The 24,657-nt window shown below is 43.3% G+C and overlaps 1 protein-coding gene across 1 annotated transcript; it reads left to right on the forward strand.

Moving 5' to 3' along the window:
* Nucleotides 1–2,295: 2,295 nt before the first annotated feature.
* LOC311156649 (mycocerosic acid synthase-like) lies at nucleotides 2,296–13,805 on the forward strand (the record flags this gene model as incomplete). The annotated part of the gene is made up of 6 exons (XM_084210764.1): nucleotides 2,296–2,356; nucleotides 3,087–3,240; nucleotides 4,170–4,330; nucleotides 7,472–7,675; nucleotides 7,779–7,960; nucleotides 8,247–13,805. 6 exons carry the CDS (start codon nucleotides 2,296–2,298, stop codon nucleotides 13,803–13,805), a joined length of 6,321 nt encoding a protein of 2,106 aa, XP_084066890.1.
* Between the last annotated feature and the right edge of the window lie 10,852 nt (nucleotides 13,806–24,657).

The raw sequence follows: 24,657 nt of genomic DNA on the forward strand, positions 1-24,657 counted from the left end.
CCACATTCTTTTCTGCCAGGGAATGTTAGTGGTACCAGTACTAACAAGAGTGCTCTTTAAAGATGTGTAAATCTATGGAGATTCTCAAGTCACTTTCAGACTAGACATCTTGTTAATAAGCCTCGTAATGAAATAGAGGAAGTAGATTAATTAAGTTAAAAAATCATTAAATAGCTCCCAAAACCCTCAGAATTGAGAAAGATGAGTGAGATATTCAGCTATGAAATGGAGAGCAGAATTTAAAATTTTTCAGAGCAGGTTATGAAGCTTCTTGGTGGCAAAATAAAACAGATTTTGAATCCATTTATAATCTGAGAAAAAAGCACAATACTTTTTTGCTCTCTTTGTGGAAAGACTTGAGTCCTACCATCAAGGAAAACTTAAATCATAAGGGAATGTAATCCATTACAAAGTCAGAAGAGGAGAAAGATGAGTTTAGGTGGTTGGGATGAACTCAGATGAGGGAGAGTGAAAAAGGGATCTAGCAGTGACTACTGGACTTGATCCCTTCAGATATTTTTTCTGGATATTCCAGTGTTGTTTGGCTTTAAAGCAGATGGCAGTTTTTAGAAAAAAGTTCAATACTGCCTTTAATGTTGTGGTAGACTCAGAAAAACTGTGGGACATTTGTCTTTTGGCAAGGCTTTTGTGCTTCTACATTTAAATGGTTGTGCTCAGTAAAAGAAAACAGCTGTGGAATCAAACATGAGATTCAGGTTTTAAATTTGTAGAGAGTTTTTTTTCATTTTCACAAATGATGCCTCCAACAAAGAGATAGGGCTTTAAAACTAGTTCATATTTATTGATATTAAGAGTAAACCAAACTAAATTGTTACTCTAAAGGCAGAGTATTTTAAATCATAGTCTTAGGATCATAAAGATTTTATGAGCTCTTTCATGGCAAGATATCTTAAATAAACTGTTTTGCTAACTGTAAAAAGTTAGATAAGACGGGGTTTTTACTACTGTTTGGTGTTAAACCTTAAGACATCAAGAATTTACTACTTCAGGGAATTAGTTTTGAACTTTAGTCTGGTTTACTGACTAATCACATGACTCATTTTCATTTTTACTTTGAAAGACGTGAACGTTTCCGCATGCCCATTTAAAAAAGAAACCACACAGAATCCTATATAAACGACTTCCACAGATTGAGGCTATTGCTGTACCCCACTGGGATGATATAAGGTAAGAGTTACATAGATCTAGATATGCTAAGGATGTATTTTATATTATTATTAGAAGGTCATTAATTTTCTATTACTTGCTATTTCAGTACTCATTTAGGAAAAATACTTTAAAATACTTTCATGATAAAAATTTTTGTTGGAATTTGCAGCTTTAGTTTAGCAGTTATCTTAAAATAAGAAATCATAGAATCATAGAAATCATAGACGATTTGGAAAGAATGTAAAGGAAACAATTCTTGTGTCAATTTTGAATTTACATTATTAGTAAAATAGAATTTACTCCTAGAAAGCCAGATTCTCATCTCCATATTTATGCTAGGTGCTTTTTAACTTTTTCTGCCTTTTCTGTTCTTAATGGAACCAAGAAGTAAATTTTTCAAAGTATGAATCTGAGCAATTATTCCTAATTTCACCTTTCACAGCAAACCTCCAAGAAGTGATAACTCTGAATGGCATGTGGGGCTCAACTCTGCTTCACTACTGTCAGTCAGAGACTGAGAAAGGCTCTTTGGGACCTGCTGTGCTATCCCTGGGATGGAAACTCTGCCCACTGCCAAGAATCCCCCACAAAACCTTTCTAGAGGAGTCTCCTCCTCTTTGTGGGTGGAAGGAAGTCCAGGAGGAGTGCAGGGCTTAGAGTGGGGTGTCCTAGTGAGTTCTAATTAGTTCAATTGAATTGATTCTCATCTGACAAGTTCTTTCTCAGAATCAAGGAAAAAAATCATCAGTCAATTCTATCCTGGGGTATTTGATCCCGAAGAGAATTCTTGTCTTTGCCTTCTAATTTATTGAAAAGATTTACCTTTTGTTATCAGAGGTTAAACAGTAAAAAGGAAGTGTCTGTGCATGAGAGAGTTTGGGGAATTAAGTGGGGAATTCCCTCTGGAAGTAGAGACAAGAGGAAGAATGTAGTACAGAGCTCTGGTCACTTGTGGGCAATGTCATTTGTCATCACAACCAACAGTAGATCATTCCAGATTAACTAAGCTTTGAACAAGTTTGTGTGTTTGCGGGAAGTTCACGTTTTAACCTAATATTTATTCAATGGTAAATGCATAATTGTTGGACTGGACTGACAGTGCTTCTGTCTTGTGCAGCCCAGGAGATGGAGATCGAGACTGCAGATGAAGTTGCTATTGTTGGAATAGGATGCAACTTTCCTGGAGGTAACTTTGGGGTGAAAGCCAAGCAGGCTGTGAGTGAGCATTGAAGAGCAGAGTCTTTTATTAATGTTGAAATGGAGGAAACCAACAGTTGTTGGTTTGTACCTTAGTTGAATTTGTTGCTTTGCTGCTTGTGGGATCTTTTGGAAAGGTGGTGCTGAGGTGGAAACTACTTGGCTTGAATTTCTTTGCAGACAGACAGACAAAGAGACAGACAAAAGAAGCTGCAGTGCTGGCTTGGGCAGGGTATTGAGCTGCACATGAAACTCATACAAGAGAGCAGGATGGGTCTGGGATGATTTGAACTTTCTGTTTGTTCACTGGCTGGGTGTTTGTGCGCTGTTACAAGACTGGATCTATAGGAACAGGGCAGATGAAGGGCTGGACATTCTTATCAGCAATGCTGATAAATGAGCAGGTTGGGTTTTGCAAAAAGAAAGCTTCTTGCTCTATTACAGTAGGTGGAGTAGATGCACTGAGATGGTAAGGATATGGAGAGAGAAGGTGGTTAAGGATTTGGTGGGGTTCCTTTGCTTTTAGACAAGCAGTGAGAGGGTCAGTCATGCTTTTTCATTTTCCTCTCACCAAAGAATGATCACTTCTTTCTGTGGCAAGTCTTCTTGAGCGGCCCAGATTTACAGGTGGGAGGTGCTTGTTGCTGATTGTGCATTTCTGGGTCTGTGTGGGGAGGGGGAGCACATAATTTAATCTCTTTTAAAACTTTGTACAACAGGAGATGGAATTGACAACTTCTGGAAAGTCCTGGAGGAAGGCAGAAACTGCACTGTAGAAATCCCCGCTGAGAGATTTAATACCAAGGAGTGGTACGATGCAGATGGTAACAAGCCAGGAAAAATATGTACAACACGAGCTGCTCTTCTCGATGAGTGAGTCTGTTACCCTGCTGCACCACCAACTTTTGTAGTACTTAAACTATGGGTACAGCTGTTCAGGGGCTGTGCTAGGGTGAAAAATAGCAAATTACAGTAAGGTCAAAGTGTCTTTTATTTGAATTCCACATTCACCTAAAGTCCTCAGTCTGTAGAACTTCATCCAAAGGAGAAGTTGACATGCACAGAAGAAAGCTTGTTGTCTTCTGAAAATGACACTTGGCAGGGTTGAACCATAGGACCCAGAATTACTTTAGTGCTTAGTCCCAGGTTAGATATTGAATCCTGCTCTGAAATCAAGAAATGAGAGAAGGCCATATAAATCTGATCTTGGGATACAAGAATAAAGTTGGACTTGGTCTTTTTTAAGCATGGGCCTATTTTGAAGATGCTTTTAAATATAGATACACACAAAGCATTTTGAATGCATTTTTAGAGCAGCGTTGGTATTTCTTGACAACACCTGAGCTGATCCTCTATATTTTGGTTTTAAATTTAGAGCATTGGCCTGTATTTCCTAAAAATAATCTGAAATTTTTGTAGAAAACAAGGTTTTCTTTGCAGTGAGGAGAGATTCTCATTTTGTTTATAACTTGTTGAAGCTATGACCACATTACTGCAGAGGGAGTCTCATTCTGCACATTTCATAGTTTGAGGAATCCAATTGGTAGTAGTGCAATAACCATGAGAATGAAAATGGGTAGGAGTGGACTCTTAACTCTGAAATGCAGAAGCATTGATAAAATGACATATACATGAAACATCTTTGGCTTATAAGCATTTTCTTCTGAATTTCATAAATGGGAACTGTGACCAATTACTGTTCGGTTTTTCATGAAGTTGCAAAAGATGTTTACTGTGAGTCTAGAAGTAAATGGATCTTATTATAAAATATGTCATGTTTTATTCTGATCTGTGTATTTCAGATTTAATTCATTTGACAACCACCTGTTTGGCATTAATAATATGGAAGCAGAACGCATGGATCCACAACAGAAATTACTGATAGAGTGCACATACAAAGCCCTGGAGGACGCAGGAGTTCCTGTGGAATCTATCAGTGGCTCCAAAACGGGTGTTTTTATTGGTAAGATGAAAATTTCATGGCAAAGAAAGATTGGAACAATCCTTCATAACCTTTCAGTATGTTATCTAGCACTGGATCTAGGCAGGATCTAGACTGGAGAGCTAAGGTTACTGTGCTGTGGCACGAGTGGTTATTTTGATAGGAATTACCAGGCTAGTCTAGAAGTTCATGGTACAATTCCTGTATCTCTTTTTCTTGCTCTTCTTCGTGTGTTCAGGTACTAAAGGGAAGCAGAAAACTGTGTCTGCAACCCAACCCTTCTTAGGAAAGATACTCCCAAGGCAGGCTGTGATGTTCCACTCTTAAGGGAAAGGGAACAGCCAAGATGTGTAAATGCTCATCTGCAAAAAATCACAAAGTTTTACTAGTAAATTACACACTTGGCATGGAAATTGGAATGTTAGTCCCTGACCTGCTACATCAGCACACGGCAGTGGGTTGTGGATAAAAAGGTGGGGTGGAAGGAAAAGAAAAGGAAGAGATGAATTAAAGAAGGGAAGCGAGAAAGAGGGAAAGAAAGACAGAAAAAGAGAATAAAAGAGACAAAGAGAGAAAGTGCGAGACAAAGAGAGAAAAAGAGATCACCAGTCCTTCTTCCAGCATGGTCTGGCCAATGAGATGTCCAGAGTCTTGGAGGACACCCCAGATTGTTGGGGGTCCCTTTTTGTAGATATGTTTCCCTGTCATGAAGACAGATTGCTCTCTTTCTATGCAAATTATCATACCCAGATCCTTCTTTCAGTCTTTTTTGGAAATGCATCAGAGGTTTTGGGGTTCCTGGGTGGTCTTAATGCCCTCCCGTCCCAAATTGACCTTGGTTGATATTACTGTCTCTGTGCTGGTGCTGCCAGATGGGGGTAGAGTGATAGGAAAGTGGCCCAGCAGAAAAGGACCTGGTGGTGCTGGTGGTCAGCCGCTGAACATGAGCCAGTGTGTGTCCAGGTGGCCAAGAAGGCCAGTGGCGCCCTGGCCGCTGTATCAGCAATAGTGTCACCACAAGAGCAGGGCAGTGATTCTTCCAACAGTGTATGGGACTGGTGAGGCCACAAGTCAAGTCCTGTGTCCCCTTCTGGGCCCCTCAATTCAGTGAGGACATTGAGGTGCTGGAGTAAGTCCAGAGAAAGGCATCAGAGCTGGTGCAAGGCTTGGAGCACAAGTCCTGTGAGGAACAGCTGAGGGAGCTGGGGGTGTATAGCCTGAGAAGAGGAGGCTCAGGGGTGATTTTATTGCCCTCTACAACTGCTTGAAATAAGGGTATAGTGATGTGGGGATCAACCTCTTTCACAGGCGACCAGAGAAAGGATGAGAGGACATGGACTCAGGCTGTGTGAGGGGCTTTTTAGGCTGAACATTAGGAAGAAATTCTTCACAGAAAGGGGTGATTGGATATGAGAATCAGTTGCCCAGAGAGATGATGGCGTTACCATTCCTGGAGGTGTTTCAGGAAAGACTGGAAGTAGCAATTCATGCCATTGTCTAGTCAACAATGTGTTATTTGGGCACAGGGTGGACTTAATGACATCAGTGGTCTTTCCCAATCTAACTGATTCTGTGATTGCATCTTTGTGGAGCAAAACAAGGATGTTTATGCCAGAGAAGTGCTGCCCTACCTTCCCATGGTCCTGTCTCATTTTGGTTTTTTTAACAATTCTTGGTTATTACTGACAATCCTTGGTTGCTCCCTGGCTATCTGGCAATTGGTGTTTGACACGTACACATTAGCCCTGTAATGTCTGGGCTTCTACACAGGCCTACACTTTCCCCCCAATATGCTGTTTTCCAGTATCATTTTGGTTAAGGTGTTCTGGGGATTAATATCCTTTTAAAGCAGCAGAAATCCTCCTGTGGACATTAGAATGGTACCAAGGTGCACTTGTCCAACTGCCTTTGTCAGTACCCAAAAAGTTACGGAGGAGATTATACCAGATGCTGTTGAAAGGTATTTAAAAGACAATAGTAGAGTATCAGCACATTTTTGCTGGTGTAATCTGTGTCTCTTTTTAAAGAAGTTTTCTGGGGGAGTTTGACTGATCTACCTATAGGGGAAATGCTTTAGATTACCTTTTGGTCTGAGAGATGCTCTTCTTCCATTGGGGGCACTAGTTCTTGCTCTCTGAAAAGAGCAAGAGCACTTTCCACATGTGCTCATGGACCTGGGGATCCACCATATATCAAGCATAGTGTTCCCAGAAAGAGGACACAACCGCTCTCACAGGCCCTGCCCTTCTTTACTATTTCTTATTGGTTGCAAGTGTGAAAAAAAGGATAAATACGAAGTATTGCATGTAGTTTGTGCTGTGACCTTTCACTTGGTACATCTGAGGAAGTGAAGCTTGTCGCGGTGAGGGAAGTCTTGAGACTCTCAATATGAGGATCAGCAAGTTCCAAATTTATTGATAAAGCACCAGACATTTATTCACAACAAGTAATAAACTCATGCATATTCTGTAAGCTAAGCAATCTATTGATTATACTACAATATCAGCTCTTCCTCATTCTTGAGAACTTACATTTCTGTTTCTCGTGTCTCATCCTCATTACTGTTATCGTACTACAGGTATGCTCAAGGACACAATGTTGTTGCAGGTGCAAAGAACTCAGATAAGCTGGGTTCGGTACTTTCCCAGTCCTTGGTCAGCTAACAAGAGAATGTCAATGTGACCTCTACTCTGTAGCCATTCCTCCACAAAGCTAATGTCTTCTACATTTATGTCTGAACTACCCTCTTTGTAACTTGTTGATAAATATTGTCATAGCTAAACTAAAACAACCTGAGTCTCAAAAGTATATCTCAGTCTCAAAGTGAGATACAGATGTCTAAGCAGAATTACAGAGAATTTAGCTGCATCATACAGTGAGCTGAGCCATCAGAAAGGTCATTTCCTGGGCAGGTGGGAATTTCCTGTCATTTCATGGGCAGGTAGGAATTTCCAGTGTTAGGGATGTTTGTGTATGCTGAGTCCAGGAGAAATTGCTGTGACTTCTCCCTTTGACTTGTGTTGGAGCAAAGCTTCAAGACAGGAGTCCTGATGCCATATAGTTTCATTTTAACACTGAAAAGCAAACCACAGCACCAGGTTTTGAGCTGTACATGCCTACTGTTGGCTTGGGTTCACTTGACATGTATCTGATGTTTTCCAGGTCTCATGAATCGAGACTATGAAATCATAACCAGCAGAGCTGTGAGTGAAATAAATCATTATGATGGTACTGGAGCAGCAATGAGCATTGCTGCCAACAGGGTTTCTTTCACATTTAACCTGACTGGACCGTCTCTGACTGTCGACACTGCGTGTTCATCTTTTCTTTTTGCTCTGCACTATGCCTTGCGAGCCATTAAATCAGGTAATGGGACTGAAGAGGTGCTGGACAAAGAAATCAGAATTCCTACTGTTTCTGTCTATCACCAGGGCCATCTCAACATGAATATGTTTCTGTTTGACTCCAGGAGACTGTGAGGCAGCAATCTGTGGTGGGGTGAACTGCATCATCGATCCCCGCACCTTTGTATCTCTCAGTAAAGCCAAAATGATCTCTCCGGAGGGCATAAGCAAACCCTTCTCCAAAAAAGCAGATGGCTATGGAAGGGGAGAAGGTTGTGGTGTTGTTTTCCTCAAACCACTGAAAAAGGTAAGATTGCTTGTGAAGCAGCCTGAACTAAGACTGGTTGCTTGCCTGGATTTTGTGTCTTCAGCTCTAATAATGACTATTGCAGAGAAGTTTTTCCAATTCAAGTTTAAGATGATTGAAGCATTTCTTTGGAATTTATCAGCTTTCCCTTACACAGGAAAAGGATCTCACATTTAAAAGTTACCATCATGTTCTAGTTATTCTTGGCTGTATTGTGGTATTTTCTTGTCTTCTTTACAGAGAAGGTATGAGTTTATTAAAGACAATTTATTTTTTCATGGAACAGGCAAAGGAAGATTGCAGCAAAATCTGGGGTGTGATAAACATCAGTGCAGTCAATCAGAATGGCAGGTCCACAACTCCAATCACGAGACCGTCTCAAATAGAGCAAGAGAAGTTACTGCGCAGCATTTATGAAGGTCGTGTTGATCCCTCAGTTGTGCAGTACATTGAAGCCCATGGCACAGGAACTGCTGCTGGAGATCCTACAGAAGCTGAGAGCCTGGGTAGTGTCATTAGCAAAAACAGATCTTCCCGAGTTTCCGTTCTGAAAATCGGTTCAGTGAAAGGAAATATTGGACACACGGAATCAGCAGCTGGAGCAGCTGGGTTAATCAAAGTGCTCCTGATGATGCATCATGGAAAGATTGTTCCATCCTTGCATTACTCAAAGGAGATGAGCAGCATCGATACAGAGAAATTAAACCTTGCTGTTGCCACAGCTGTAGAGCCCTGGGAAGAATCCAGTGAGTATGGAAGAGTAGCTGGCATCAACTGCTTTGGATTTGGAGGAACCAATGCTCATGTTGTGGTCAGGCAGGCAAAGCAGCCAGAGCCTCTTCCTGCCTTTAAGAAGCCCCTGGAATTAGTTCTGCTGTCAGCAGCATCCCCTAAGTCCCTTCAGATGACAATGGCCGACACAGCTGAGCAGCTGAGCACAAGGAACTCCGTAACTCTGCCAAGCCTGGCCTATACCTCTGCCTGCAGAAGAAGCCACGCCAGCTACAGGTACCGAAAAGCATTTGTCACAAATTCCCTCCAACACCTGCAGCAAGAGCTGAAGCTGGCAGCGAGCACGGAACCTGCCATGTCCAAAGCGGAGCCACAGCTGGTGTTTGTGTTCTGCGGCAACGGCGTAACGCTGAAGGAGTTCAGTGAGGCACTGCTGAGCTCAGAGCCGGTGTTCAGAGACAAGTGTAAGGAAATAGAAGACCTTTTTCAGCAGCACGCTGCCATCAGCCTGCTGCCAGCAAGAAATCATAGCCCAAAGGATGTGCTGAATCCGCAGCTTTCTCAGCCCTTGCTGTTTGCCCTGCAGGTTGCTGTAGCTTCTCTCCTGAAGCACTGGGGCATTAAGCCAGTGGCTGCTGTTGGGCACTCGGTGGGGGAAGTTGCTGCTGCACACATTGCTGGCTACCTGTCCCTGGCAGATGCAGTCAAAGTGATTTATCACCGGAGCAGGCTGCAGGCAAAGACTCCCAGCGGCAGAATGCTGGTGGTTGGAAACATCCCCGTTGAAGAGATTGCTGAACGCCTGCATCCCTACTCAGGAAAGGTGTGCATTGCCGCTTTCAACAGCCCCATTTCCTGCACCTTGTCTGGGAGTGTAGAGGCTGTGGAAGCTGTCCAGAGAGAGTTAGCTGAAGCTTTCAGACAGAGGAACATCTTTCTTCATGTTTTAAATGTTCCAGCTGCGTACCACAGCCCCAGCATGGATACGATACTCGGCGAGCTGGAGAAGCAGATAGAGCCTTTAGAAAAGCAGAAGGGGAAAATGGAAGTGATTTCAACACTGACTGGGGTGTCTGCATCTGAAAATGACTTTGCTCGGGGCAAATTCTGGGCGCAGCATACTCGTGAGCCTGTTGCTTTCACACGAGCCATCCAAACTGCAGCCAGAGGCAGGGAAAACGTGGTGTTTGTGGAAATAGGTCCTCACAGAGCACTGCAGCGAAGCATAAAAGAAACGCTAGGGAAAGGCACAAAGGTGTTCTCCTCTTTGCAAACAGATGCAGAATATCAGACACTCTTCACGCTGGTAGGAAATCTGTTTGAACTGGGATTTAATCCCAACTGGCAGCACTTTTATGACGGGTATCAAAGTGTTCCTGTGGACATTCCACGATATCAATTTGATCGCCAAAAACTCATGAGCTGCCTGGATGTCCATCAACAAGCAAACCAAAGAGGTGTCAGCGCCAGTCATCCTTTGATTTATGGCATGAACAGTGACAACTTGGAGTTTGGCTGCCTGGTGTCTCAGGAAACGACACCGTACTTATATGAGCACAAGAACAATGGGGTGGCCTTAGTCCCTGGTGCTTTCTATGTGGAGCTTGGTCTGGCCTCTGTGATGAGCAGCTCAGAACCTAAAGTGCCTCTGAGCACTTGCCAGCTGAGTATCAGTTTTTCTGCACCGTGTGTTCTTACACAGAATTCCCAAGTGCTGAATATCAAGCTGAGTCCGCAAAAAGCCGTGACAACCTTTGAGGTTCTCTCTTCCTCCAACGCAGTTTATGCTGCTGGCCAAGTGGCAATGGGGCTGGAAGGTGTGGTGGAAGAAAGCAGCATCTCCTCCCAAGCCATCTATCAAAGATGCAGGTCAGTGATTAGCAGAGAGGAGCTTTATGAAGCACTGTCTCAGGTTGGCTTTCAGTACGGCTCCATATTCAGGCAGCTCAGTGATGTGCATTATTGCCAGGAGCTAAAGGAAGCTATAACAAGCATAAAGGTGAATGAGGAGACCACCAGAGACATGTACAGCTACTGTATCCACCCAGTGCTGCTCGACTGTTTTCTGCAGATGACCGCTGTCCTGACCTCAAGGACACTCCACTCCAGAGCAGGCTTTCCTTCAGGGATAGGCAGCCTGGTGGTGCTCCGCCCGCTGCAGGAGGAAATGATGATCTACATGAGACTGAGCAAATCCACTGGGAGTTGCCTTGAGGTCTGTGGATGTTTTTTGGACAAACACGGCTCTGTGTTGGCTGAGCTCAAGCGCGTTGCCATCACTTTCATGAAGGAATCATCTTCCAGAGACAATGAGTTTCTTTTTGAAAACAAATGGAAGGAAGTCTCTCTTTCACAGACAATTGGACATCTGGGGTTTAAGCCCAGAGTCCTTGTGTTTGCAGACAAATTTGGGATAGCCGAGCAGCTCAAAAAATACTTGCATCCTGCTTCGAGATATGTTATGTATGAAGGCTGGGAATGCCTTGTGGAAGGCGATAGACAGAATAAAATGAGAGCAGAGGTTAAGGATTATGATGAAATTCTCTTCCTGTGGGGAATTCAAAAGTTAAATGAAGATTCCCCAAGGAAAGCAGTCGATCAGTTGGCAAAGTGCTGCGAAGCCTATCGCCAGGTAGTGGTGGCACTAAGAGAGAAGACGTCTCGCTGTTCCGTCAGAGTGATCACCTACAGAACAACGGAGAGATATGTGGACCACGTTAACTGTGGGTTTGCGTTGTATGGCATGACCAGAACCTGTATTGTTGAAGTTCCAGAAATCACATTTCAGTTGATTGACCTCAGCTCCTCCACTTCCCTGGACATCTCAGTGTTAGCAGATGTTCTTGTCAAGTACAAAGGTGGGGACTATCCAGAGGTCTGCATCAGCCAGGGAAGAATTTTTGTGTCCGAAATCAGACGCACACCTTTTGTAGAGGCGGATTACATCCAACCCGTAAGACCACTCCAGAAATCACAATCATTCACTTTGTACACTTCAGATCCATACACAGCAAAAGACTTGTCTGGGGAATTATCCACGGGTTCTGCTACTCAGCTTGACAGACAGAGTGTTGAAATTCAAGTGGATAAAATTTGTTTGCACTCAGAAGATTATTTTCCCATTAGTGTTTCTAGCTGCAAGTTTGGTAATACACTGTATTGGAACTCCCAGGCAGGAGACAAGCACAGGCTTCTAGCTCTTGATTTCAGTGGCACAGTCACTGCAACAGGCAGTGATGTGAAAAAAGTGAAAGTGGGAGATCATGTGGTTTCATGTTATCCCACTGCTGCATCATCCAGAGTTCAGATTCCAGGAACAGTTTGTTTCCATGCAAGGAAATTCCCATTCCTCCAGAATGTCCCTTGCGTGTCATATTTCATCATTGCATGGGAAATCTTCACTCAGAGGTTACCCAAAGGAAAACATGGTAGAACATTGGGCATTATTTCTACAGAGCCATCCTCAGTTTTGTGCCACGTTCTTTCTGGAGCAGCAGAAGAGATGGGTTGGACAACAGTCCTTGCAAAGCCCACTCCTAACGTGTTCCGGTATATCAACTTGTGCAGTGCCCTTGTTATTCTTCCTCCAGTGAACAGACTGTCTCAGGAGGATCTGGGCCACATGTCCTTTCTTAAAGATGTGGTGATCTTGTGTGGCAGTCAACAGTCAGAATGTATCCAGAATGTCAGTGAAATTGATCATGAAAACGTCAGCTTTCATATCCTTGCCGTTGCCAGCCTTTTCCGGAAAGCACCTCTAAAGGAAGTGCAGAAGACCGTACATGCCTGGATCAGTTCCATGGATATGAAACGGTTTAGAAATCTTTCAGGTTCTGTTTTTCAGCAGAGCGAGAACTTTGAAGGGCTACATTCTGTGATGTCCTATTTCACCTGCACTTCTGTCCCCCTTGCTGTCCTGAGAAGGCAGAAGGACATCAGTGTCCTTTCAGATATCCCGCTGCACGAGCCCCAGAAGCAGCTGTTCAAGCAGAATGCTGTTTATGTAGTAGCTGGGGGGCTCACTGGACTTGGCTTTGAAACGGTGAAATTCATAGCTGAGAATGGGGGAGGGTGTATTGCAATTCTGTCCAGGAGAATTCCCAGCAGTGAGAAGCAAGAAGAGTTAAGGGCTTTGCAGCAGCAGTACAAAGGGAGCAAAGTAGTGTCTGTGCAGTGTGATGTGGCTTTGAGCAGTGATGTTGAGAAAGCTTTCCAGTCCATTGCCAACACCTTTGTGGGGAGCCCGATCAAAGGGGTGTTCCAAAGTGCTGTTGCTTTACATGACGGCCACCTTGAAGTGCTGAAGCTGGCTGACTTCCACAAAGTGCTGAGCCCAAAAGTAGCAGGGACCCTAAATCTTCACTGGGCTACCAGAGACCAGGAGCTTGACTACTTTGTGTGCTACTCCTCTGTTACTTCCTTTCTGGGCAATGCCACCCAGACAAACTACGCAGCTGCCAACTCTTTCCAGGATGTCTTCTGCCTCTACAGGAGGAACTGTGGGCTGTCAGGCCAGGCCATTAACTGGGGTGCTTTGAACCTTGGCATTCTGCTCAACCAAAACCACATTCAGAGCATTCTGGGATCCAAGGGCATAGACATTCTGCAAGTGCATGAAATTCATGACTATCTCAGGAAGACCTTACTTATAAACAACCCGCAGCAAGCTGTCGTCAAACTGAACTTTCAAGCTTTGTATCATCATGTTTTTAGTCAGATTATTTCTCTCAAAAGTCGCTTCATATCACTTATGTCAGAAGATTTCAAGAACAAGGTTGAAACATCCAAGGAAACTGAAGTCCCAGAGACGGCCTGTCTCAAATCTGAGGATTACATCACCTCACTGGTGAGTGATCTCACGGGAGTGAATGCAGATGAACTAACCATGAATACGCCACTTTCGTCTTTGGGCCTAGACTCTATGTTAGCCATGACAATTCAGAACCGCATCTTTCGAGAGCGGAAGGTGGACATACCCATTGTGAAACTGCTTGATCCTCACACAACTCTGTCAAGTTTAGTGGCGGTGTTAGAAGAAACAAGCGATGCAAATGGAACAGTTGAAAAGAAGAATGCTGTGATAGAAAGTGCAGAAAATGAGAGCTGGCTATAAGAGTCTTCCCAATCAGGAACTGTAATTTTGGCAGTACTCAGTCCCTTTGTAGCATGTCAGAATGTGTAATTGCAGAACATCTGGTGATGCCGAATGTACTCATCTGCACTGATCAGAAAAACCCACACCAGGTTCTTCTGCCATTATTCTTCTAGCTGTGTTAATTTCAGTCAGTTGTATGACTTTTTACTTTAAATGTATTTTACCTTAATTTTCAATAGGTTTTACTGGAAATAAGTAGGTAATTTCGTACACATTTTATTGCACATTGCATTTTCTAAATTGTATTAAATTTTGATAAAATCAGTATATTTGCACCTGTAAATAGTAAATATAAACATATAGCTGCCTAACCTTATCAGCATTTTTGTCATATCTTATTGTTAATATTTCATTATTTTTAATATTACCAAATATTTTTAAATATAGATGTATTTTTGAAAGCCTGATGTCAATTTAAAAAACCTAGTGTTTTGCTTATGTCTTCAAAAATATTAACAATTTACCAAGTGTTGCCACTTGTGAAGCATACAGAAAAGCGAATGTTTTGTATGAAATTTTTATGAAAACCCAAATAAACAAGAGTAGTAAAATGTTTTTTTTAAAAATCCTGATGTGTATTTTTATCCTATTTTATTTTTTTGTCCCTTATGTGCTCTCCTATTTCAAATTTTTGTAACCCTAGTATCTGCCCTGCTTTTGTTCCAGTGAGAAAAAACAGACTTTGCCACAAAGACACTGAAGAAAGCTTTGTTTATAGTCTTTTAATATGGAAATAGGGTACTGTATTATTTCTCCCTTTTCTCCCTAATTCTGGCGAGTTGTCTCTTGCAGATCTGGTTGTATTCTCCAATATCTGGAGTATCCATGGTCTATGAAGTCCCCCTGAAATAATCTGATCTCCAGGCTAAAAAGTTCCCTTAGTCTCTCTTAGCTCTCCTGCTCCAGCCCCAAAGATCTTGGTGGTTTCATGCCAAGAGTGTTCAGGTTTATCTATATCTTTCTCATGGTGGAGGGTCCAGAGCTGGAGCAGGGTTTAGGATGGGTGTATTGAGTCGAGCGTGGTGTACTGGTGGTGCACGCTACACCAGAGTGATACAGAGTTCCCTGCCCAGCTGGCTGTTGGCTTTCACTGCTGCCTGTGCAGTGAACTCGTGTTCAGTCCACTTCACCCAGGCTGCCCTGCCAGTCAGTGCCTGCACTGTAATGCTGTGGTGCTTCACCTTTCTCATGTGCAGAACAGGAGCAGGGGAGCCTTCCCAGGAGCAAGGCCTTGCATTCACTATGGTTGGAAATAATGAAGATTCTGTAAAGCTGTTTGTCCTTGTGAATAGTAGCTTTCCCTTTCAATGTGCCAAATGCTCTCACCTGACTTGATGTTGGCTAGGCTGTTAATAAAGAGCCTGCAGGGTGCTGCTAGTGACTCACTGCCAGATAGACTTGGCACAGCTGATATCACCCTTTAGGCCTGGCAGGCCAGTGAATACTCCACCCAGTTTATAGTTGTCTTTTTCAATCTATCTAGCATCAGTTTGGCTACAAGGATGCATTGGGACACTGCTGAAAGTCTTTATGAAATCTAGGTGCATGAAATCTCCCTCCCCTCAGTGTTTTCATTCTTCAAGGTAATCAGGCTAGTCAGCCTGCATATCTCTGTGGAAAATCCATGATGGTTGTTCCTAACCACTTTTTTGTTCATGTCCCTTACTACCTGAGTCATTCTGAGCTTATGGTTCTGTTTGGGCAGAGATCCTTGTGACCTTGCCCAAACATTTTGGAGGAAACATGGTAATGAAGCGAGGAGCAGTTAACTGTATATATGTATATACATATACATATACATATACATATGCAGAAAGGCACAGGGAGGATTCAAATCCAGAATGGTGCTGGTGTGGCATAACCTGACCAACAGCCAGGCAAATTACAAAGCAGAGAATCTGTTCTCTGCAGCACATTTGTTGTACTCGTTTTCTGTGCTGTTCCCTGTGCAAAACCTTGTAGCACTGATGTCAAGGTCAAAGCAGTAATCCAACAGGGCTGGAGTACATAGCAGGAGTAGATAAAGGTATGTTAGACAGATGTTAGTTGTATGACAATCTCTCATAGATGCTCACATTGCACAGTTGTGACTGAATCTATTGATTTCAGCCTTTATACAGACAGGTCTGATTCTAAAAGATTGAAGCACCAACTTTGGCTGGCTGCAGCTCTTTGGTTTTCTCTCACCAAAGCAATCACCGCTCTGTCCATACTGTGAAATCTCTCTTATCTCTTCTGTATGTTTTGCTTTTGACTGCTTCTGTGAATCTGCCATAAATATTCCAAAGGTCAGAATAGTTGAACAAAAACAAGATCATTGCCAGCCTACAGAAACACAATGAGAAACCTAAGCTAAAAAAACGCTCTGGCAAAGCTTTTTCAGCTGCAGCCAGGGCAATTAGAATTAGCAGTTTGTAATACAGGGTAAGGCAGCAATGGCATTTGTGCCATCTCTTTCAATGGCATTTGTGCCATCTCTTTCATTTGTGCCTGATAAATACACAGACCATATGACCACAAAATAGCCCAGAAAATCCACACAGATGACAAAATAGTTGAGAGATATGACTGATGTCCTGAAGGCAGCAACTAGCTGAACAAGAAGGCAAAGATATCTATAAGCAACAGAATGGACTGCAAAAACAGAAGCAACCTGCAGTAGTGTAAGAGCAGTGAGAAAGTCCTGAGTCCTGTTCTGTCCTACCAAACATCATAAATGGAACAGATAAACAGCCCTTTGCAGTTGGCAATGCTTTCCCTAATACAGCCCAGGGTACCATTGGCCTTCTTGGACCTCAGGACACACTGCTGGCTCATGGACAACTTGTTGTCCTCCGGGACCTCCAGGTCCTTCTCCACAGAGCTGCTTTCCAGCAGGTTGACCCCCAACCTGTCCTGGTGCAGGGGCTTATTCCTCCCTGGCACAGGACCCTGCACTTGCCCTTGTTGAATTTCAGGCAGCTCTTCTCTGTCCATCTCTCCAACCTGTCAAGGCCCCTCTGAAGGGCTGCACAGCCCTCTGGGGTATCAGCCACTCCTGCCAGCTTTTTGTTGACAGTGAACTTGCTGAGGAGACTCTGCCCCTTCATTCAAGCCTTGATGAATAAGTTAAACAATACTGGGCCTGATATTGAACCCTGGGGGGCCCCACTAGTGACAGGCTTCCAGCTACTCCCCGTGCCACTGATTATCACCCTCTGGGATCTGGTAATCAGCCAGTTTATTTTAAATAGATTTAAAAGGGTTTTTTTTCTTCATCAGCTGTCAAACATGATTGCAGAGACCTGTACTGCCACTTCTTCCTGAAAAAATGATGGTTGTCTCATAGCCTGAATTGTACTTAGATAAATTAATTGTGGAAAAAAACCCAGTTTCTGTGCTTAACAAAAGGCTTTTAGTGACAATGTTCTTTGGTGTTTGCAATTAATCTCAGATAGTTAACTACATAGGGGTATTTTTAATGATTCTGAGCCCTCAGTCTCCAAACTCTCAATACTGCCATTAGAGGAAGGATCCCATTAACAGGATGCATATTCAGTTATCAGATAAATGTGGCTCTGGGACAATACTTGAAAAACTATTAATTTTTCCAGGCAGAGCCTGAAGTGATATAACAGTTGGACAAGCTGGTGAAACACCTGGCTCCCCTTCTCTGAGTAGAACCATAAATGCAATTAGTCAGATATGTTCTAAACAGAAGCAACATAAATACAGAATTAATGGCACAGAGCCCTAATGTTTCTTTGGAAAATGCGCTCATGGATGGACTTTTTGCTTAGGCACTTCATCAAAACATTGTCCTGTTGCATAACAGGACCTTGCAGGCTGAACGAATAAATGCATTATCCTGCAAGTAAACCAGTATCTGTTTCTGGTTTTGCCTGGATCATAAACACCTGATAACATCCATGTTGGCCCGGAGGCGTGTTCTGCACCTGGATCAGGGGCCAGCCTGTGGCAGGACGACGACACGGCAGTGGCTAAAGCTCTGCCATGGGCCTGAGACCAGGGCTGGCTGTGGCCATGGCCTCCCCACTGTGCCTCTGGGAGCCTCTTCCCCATGGTCCCAGCTGATCTGCCTTGGCCCCAGGCCCAGGCAGCCAAACCCCAGGATCTCATGAAGCCAACATGTGTTTTCTCCTTCAGATAACACTCCAGAGATGTAGGCATTCAGATGATAGTGGGAATGTTACTGATAATGGCTTCTTTCAGTCATACCTTACAAGTCCATCAAACATTGATTTTCATTGTAAAGTAAAAATGCTGTATTGTAAATGGACCCATGTAAAAGTTTTACTTAATGTAGTCAACAGATTAAAACATGTCTTACTCAACAGGCTGTTCCTATGGTGCTGGTGGAATGTAATCCTGACTCTGCTACTTAGTGTTTGCACCTGTGACCTTAGAGCCAATTATAAGAAATGGTGACATTAATAACAAAACAAGACATACACTTTGCAAGAGACTTGGAAAGCTACAGCAAAATTACTCTGACATGTGAGGCTTGGATGATGTGAGGTTTGGATGATGAAGGGACTGGAGCACTTCACATGTAAGGAAAGTTGAGGCAGCTGGGATTGTTCAGGAGAGAAGGAGGCTCGGGGGGATCTTATTAGTTTATAGAAATTCATGAGGGGAGGGTGCAAAGGGGGCAGAGCCAGGCTCCATTGGTGCCCAGTAACAAAACCAGAGGTAACAGGCACAGAATGAAACATGAAGGGTTCCCTCTGAACACCAGAAAACACTTATTTATTGTGAGGATGACCAAGCACTGGCACAGATTGCCTGGGGAGGTTATGGAGTCTCCATCCTTGAAGGTATTCAAAAGTCTTTTAGACATGGTCCTGGCAACAGCTTCTGTGTGTTCTGGCTTGGGCAGGGAGTTAGTCCAGATGGCTTCTGGAGATCTCTCCCAAGTTGCTGTGATTCTGTGAAATCCACTGACAGATGGATTTGATCATCTCCATCAGTTCAAATTTTGGGTAATGTGTGACACTACCACATTAAATAGAGCCTTGTGGAAAAAAACCCAATCAATTCAGAAAAAAAGTAAAACTCGTGGGTAGAGATAAGAACAGTTTAGTGATTGAAATAAAGTATAATAATAGTAATAATAATGAAAGAATATAATAATTCTATAACTGTAATAGTAATATTAATAGTATAATAATAGTAATAATAAGAAAAGAATATATTAAAAATATAATTGTAATAGTAATATTAATATAATTGTAATAGTAATGGCGAGAGAGAGAAAGGAATAAAACCCAAGAAAAACAAGTCACAGCTAATACAATTCCTCACTACCACTGAGCCATCCCAGCTGCAAGGAGCAATTGGCAGCTGCAGGCCAACTCCCCCCCCCCCCCCCCCCCAGTTTATATCTGGGGCATGATTCTAGGGTATGGAACAACCTTTTGGTTATTTCAGATTAGGTCTTCTGGCCATGCCCCCTCCCAGCTTCTTGTGCACCTGCTAACTGGCAGAACATGGAAAATTGAAAACTCCTTGATTTAGAGTAAGAACTAGAAGCAACAAAGAAGCCATCAGTTTGTTATCAACTTTGTTCTCACACTACATCCAAAATACAGCACTGTACTAGCTAGTAAGAAGAAAATTAACCATCTCAGCTGAAACCAGAACAAGCATGCAAAAGAAGAAATGTTTGTTCTTATCTTTTAGATGTCCCAGTTGTGCTTCACAGCTTGATTACCCTACTAGAAACCAAGAAAAAATAGTATTGAATTTAAACCAACAGAAGTGGATTCAACACTGCCTGGGATTGCTGCTTCTTCAGAGGAGGCCACTGAGCAGCGCACAAAAAACTTGATGCTGCCTTATTTTTAGACAAGCAGTAGCACAGAAACAGGATAAAACTCCAGGTGTTTGTAGAAACATGTCCTCAGAGAGGTTAAGTGATATGTAGACACTTGGCACACTAACACTGGATATCACAAACCTGTTTGATCTGGGATGTGCAATAGACTGGCAGACCCTCTGTGCATCGTTTGCTCTTTACCTGAATCATTTCTCTGAGTGTCTCAGTGCCTGTTCTGCAGTACCCGTTATGATCACAAGAAATCCATGGCCTGTCTGTATATTTCTGCTGCTGAGAAGTTCTGAACCTGGAACCGTCAAAGCTTCTTTCATTGCCAGGTCTGGACTACTCAGAGGACACAGGGGCAAAAATACAAACACTGAGTAAACCTGGTAGTTTTATGAGCTTAAATTCCATTACTACATTTGTCAAATGAAGAGAAAGGTCAGGTGCAGAACATCTGTCATGGTTTAATCCCAGCTGACAACTAAGACACACACAGCCATTCACTCTCTAGGGCATGAGGGAGTGAATTGGAAGGGTAAAAGTCAGAAAGTTTGTGGGTTGAGATAAAGACAGTTTAACAGTTAAGGACAAAAGCTGCATGCACAAGCAAAGCAAAATAAGGAATGAATTCACTACTTCCCATTGCAGGCAGGTGTTCAGCCATCTCCAGGACAGCAGGGCTCTATCACATGTGTAACAGTCACTTGGGAAGACAAACACCATCACCTTTTCCTTCTTCTTCCCCCAGTTTTGTATACTGAGCATGACGCCATATGATCTGTTATTTCCTATGGGCTGGCTACAGCTGGTTGTCTTGGTTGTCTCCTTGTACACCCCTACCTCCCTTCCTGGTGGGGTGAGGAGCAGAAAAGGCTTTGACATTGTGTAAGCACTGCTCAGTCATAGCTAAAACATTCCCTTACTTATCAACAGTTTCCAGCACAAATCCAAAGCACAGCCCCATACCAGCTACTGTGAAGAAATTACCCCAGACAAAGCACCACAAGCTCCAAGCATTAAAATAAAACTAATTAAATTGTTTTATGGAGCAGAGAAGAAACATGAAAATTTCGACTACTGCCACTAATTGTAGCATCACTTAAATTTGTCTCTTGAAAATTTTATCTCTCCCTGTAACTTTTACAGCGTTCACATAACATGCAGCAAAGCTGAAAGCAGCGGGAGTATCACTTCTCTTAGTCAGTGCAACGAGCTGTGAGCGGTATGTTTGTATTTGGGGCATTTCTGTGAAAGGGTGGGGACAAGGAAGTGGATTTTGCTTGTAGCAAACTTCTCCATTCTTTTCAGTGGGGAGCTCCCATTCCCAGAGCCATTTCTCAGCCATGGTGCCTCCTGCCTGTGAGCACTTCCCAAGGCTGACAGCCCTGTGCTGTGCAGCTGGGCAGGGCCAAGTGCAGCAGGAAGCCCTCTGCCCATCGTGCTCCCCGTCCAGGAGCACTGCTTCCACTGACCACAGGAGATCCCTGCACTACTGCAGTGGCATTGGTCCAACAGCCTAGCTCTCTTCAGTGCTTGGTATGAATGAGTAAGATCACTTAAAAAATCACTGCCAAGGGTATCAGTGAAAACCAGATTTAACATTAAGTAACAGCCCAACAAAGTTTGTTGCCAAGGTTTGCTCTACAACTTACAGAAGAGTTAAGACACACTGAGGAAAAAAAGGAACAAAATACAGTAAATCAAAACAGAAATGACCTGAGAACTATCTATGTATATTTGAATGTGTGTGTTTAGTTGCGTGTGACAAAGGAGAGAAAGGAATACAACCTGAAAGCTTAGCAGCACTCAAATGTAACAGTACTTAAATTTTACTTATATTTTAAATGTAACTTGTAACTTAACTGTAACAATTTAGCAAAGGAATAACACTTAACAGCATTTAACTTAGTTTATAACTTAAACTTACTTGCAGACCTAACTTACTTAGATATCTAAGGTACTTAAACATCTAAGAGAGCAGCATTTCTCCCAGATCTGCTACAGTATGTGTGTATGTACACAGACATAAAGGTCAGCGCAAGGTACCAGTGAAAAATCCCTCTTGAAGGTAGTGAAGTACTCACTTTGGATGCTTCTGCACCTCCTCAGTGGGTGAAGGCTTGAGCCTTGAGGAGTGAGGCTTTTGGCTCAGGATTCCTTGTCATTCAGTGATCCTCCAAGTACAGCAAAACTCAGAGTTTGCAGGCTCTGAGAGGCCCCATTCAGATGGAGGCCACTGGTCAGAGCCCACTGCAGCCCAAAGAGCTCAAAGGACTCATTTTGGATCACTGTTTTTAGGGCTGGAAAAGTGGGGCTTTGTTCATAGCAGTGTTCCAACCTGGCCACACTACAGGTCAGCACACTTTCTCTGAAAACAGGGATATGATGCTATGGAGGCAAGGAAAATAATTTCCAAGGCTGATCATGAAAAGACCCTGGACCTAATTAGACAGCAGCAGCTCCTGGGAGCAGACTGTGTTTCTGATAAGCTCAAGAGGAGCTGAGCCCAGGTGCTGTTCATCAAGGCTGAGGCCTAATGAGCATTTCTCAGATGGCAGTGCAGCCTGAAAAAGAGAAGGGAACAGACCACTGCAGTGCTCCATGGCCTTTGTTGAGCAGACCTCCATTAAATGTTAAAGACACTTAGACACCCATCTCTCATGTAAGTAGATCTTAATACAGCCACCATCTAGAGTGGGTGGGCAGTTCTTAGTAAAGAGGCTTCAATTTATGTGTGCAGATTTATTTGACTCCACAGCAGACTCCCCTTTCATGGTTCACGTGCCTGTCTGCCACTTCCATAAAATCCGTTCAGAAGAATAATGTATTCTAAAGGATATTCTACTCGTAAAACAAACATTTGTCTGTCCAGATTCTTCTGGCTCGTTCTAAGGTTCTAGGATGGTAAAAGCAAGATTATAGGGAGAGGCAAATTACCAGGAACTATTTCAAATCCCTTTACTCTCTCATGCATTATTGTGAATGGGCTGTGTTTAAAACAAACCCAGTAAACTGAAAAGCGACAAACTTTTTCTACCTGACTAGGGAGGACTGTTGGCATGGAACAGAGCCTCAACAGGCAGGCAGGCCAGCTCTGTGGAGAATGTGTTTACAGCAGTATATTGCCATTCCTATCCCAAAGTCTCCCTGAACATGTGTAATTACCTCCTTTCTCACTTTTGGGATTGCCCTCAGAGATAGTTCTTGTCACACCAGAGAGCATAACCCTGGTGGGGAGCGCCCTGCTGAGGGGTAAGTGAGGTAATTCTCCATTGGGGACACAGTGGGTCAAGTCTGTCTTGTGTCCTTCATGCTTTCATCTGGAGCAACATGATATCTGTCTGTGAATGGAATCTTCTCAGTGATTTTGAAGGTTCTAAGTGGTATTTTTGATTTTCCTTTGGTTTTTTTTTGCTGCTGTTTTTTTAGATTATGCAGATGAATATGCAGGTGACAAAGATTAAATTATGATCCTGGGTAGGCTAATTTTTTAAGAAATAGGTTGTAAAGAAGTACCATTTAATTTGACTCTGAACTGTTTATACAGCTTTCATCCTCAATCAGTAATGGTTTATTGAGCTCAATATTTCAATATAATAAGGAAACATAGGTCAATATGTTTTCAGGAGCTGTTTTATTTATGTGTCTTCCTTATAAAGCCTGTGTAATTAAGGTGATAGGCAGTTATAAGTTTAATATATTTTCCACTTTACTGTATAAACATTCAATGTTATGCATGTTTGTATTTTACCTTCAAAAGTGAAACTGTTTTTGCATGGGGCACACCCAGATCATCAAGACAATGTGGTTTCGGGACACAACAGAGGCATTTGTTGTCCTCAGTCCAGCCTCTGTCACACCCATAACCGTGCCTTGCTTGCTAACAGGTTGAGACGAGGACTGGGAGAAACTACTCTAAGGGCCAAACAGGTTAAAATCTAAAGGTATAAAGTGAATTTATTATTAACAGAATCAGAAGAGGACAATGAGAAGTAAAATAAGCTTTTAAAACACTTCTTTTTCCCCCAGCCCCTCCCTGCTTCCCACTGACCACGCAGGGAGATAGGATGTGGGGGTTTTGGTCAGTTCATCACCCAAGATCTTTTTCTGTTCTCTCAGGGAGAGGAGTCTTTCCTCTGCTATGCCATGGGGTCCTTCCCACAGGAGACAGTTCTCTGTGAACTTCTCCAGTGTGGCTCCAATCTCAGGAGCAGCAGTCATGCCAAAACTGCTTCAAGGTAAGTCTTTCCCACTGGTCTTTCCAAAACTGCTGTGGCATGGGTCACTTGTCCATGGGATGGAGTCCTCTAAGGATTGACTGCTCTAGTTTGGAAGCAAGGGTCCCCTTTCTTGATGTCTGGAAGCAGGGGCACTCTCTCTCCATTTGAGTCTCCCACCTGACCACACCTTTCTCCAGTATCCACCCACTCCGGCATTACTACTTCTGCCATGGGCTGCGAGTGGATCTCTGCATGCCCCACGGACCCACGGTCTGCAGGGGGACAGCCTGCTTCACCATGGTGCTCACCACAGCCCACAGAGGAATCTCGGCTCTAGCATTTGGAGCATCTCCTCCCCTTTTTCCACTGACCTTGTTGCCGCCATGTTGTTTCCCCTCACGTGTCCTCCCCTCCTCCTCTTCTCTGACTAGAAGAAAAGCTGTTATCCATAGGTACCACTACCAACAGTTTCCACCAATTAAAAGATTCCTGCAGGATCCCACAGTGCCAAGAGGTCAATCTTGTCTAGGTTCCTTACCCGGAGTTGCTTGCTATACTTCTGCCACTAGCCACGTGGCCCTGCCACCCCTGAGTGGGCAATGATGGCTGTGCTATCAATAAATAGCAGCGCTGGTGCTGTTTAATGCCTCTCTTCATGTGGGGCAGGGAAGGGGAAGCTGTGGCTGCCGACCCTGCCCTTCTGTCTTTGGCACAGCTCGCCTGGGGTGGCCAGGCAGGCAAAGCTTGCTGTGGGCCGCGCCAAGAT

This window comes from Fringilla coelebs (assembly GCF_963513975.1).
Source record: "Fringilla coelebs genome assembly, chromosome: 1".
NCBI lineage: Eukaryota > Metazoa > Chordata > Aves > Passeriformes > Fringillidae > Fringilla > Fringilla coelebs.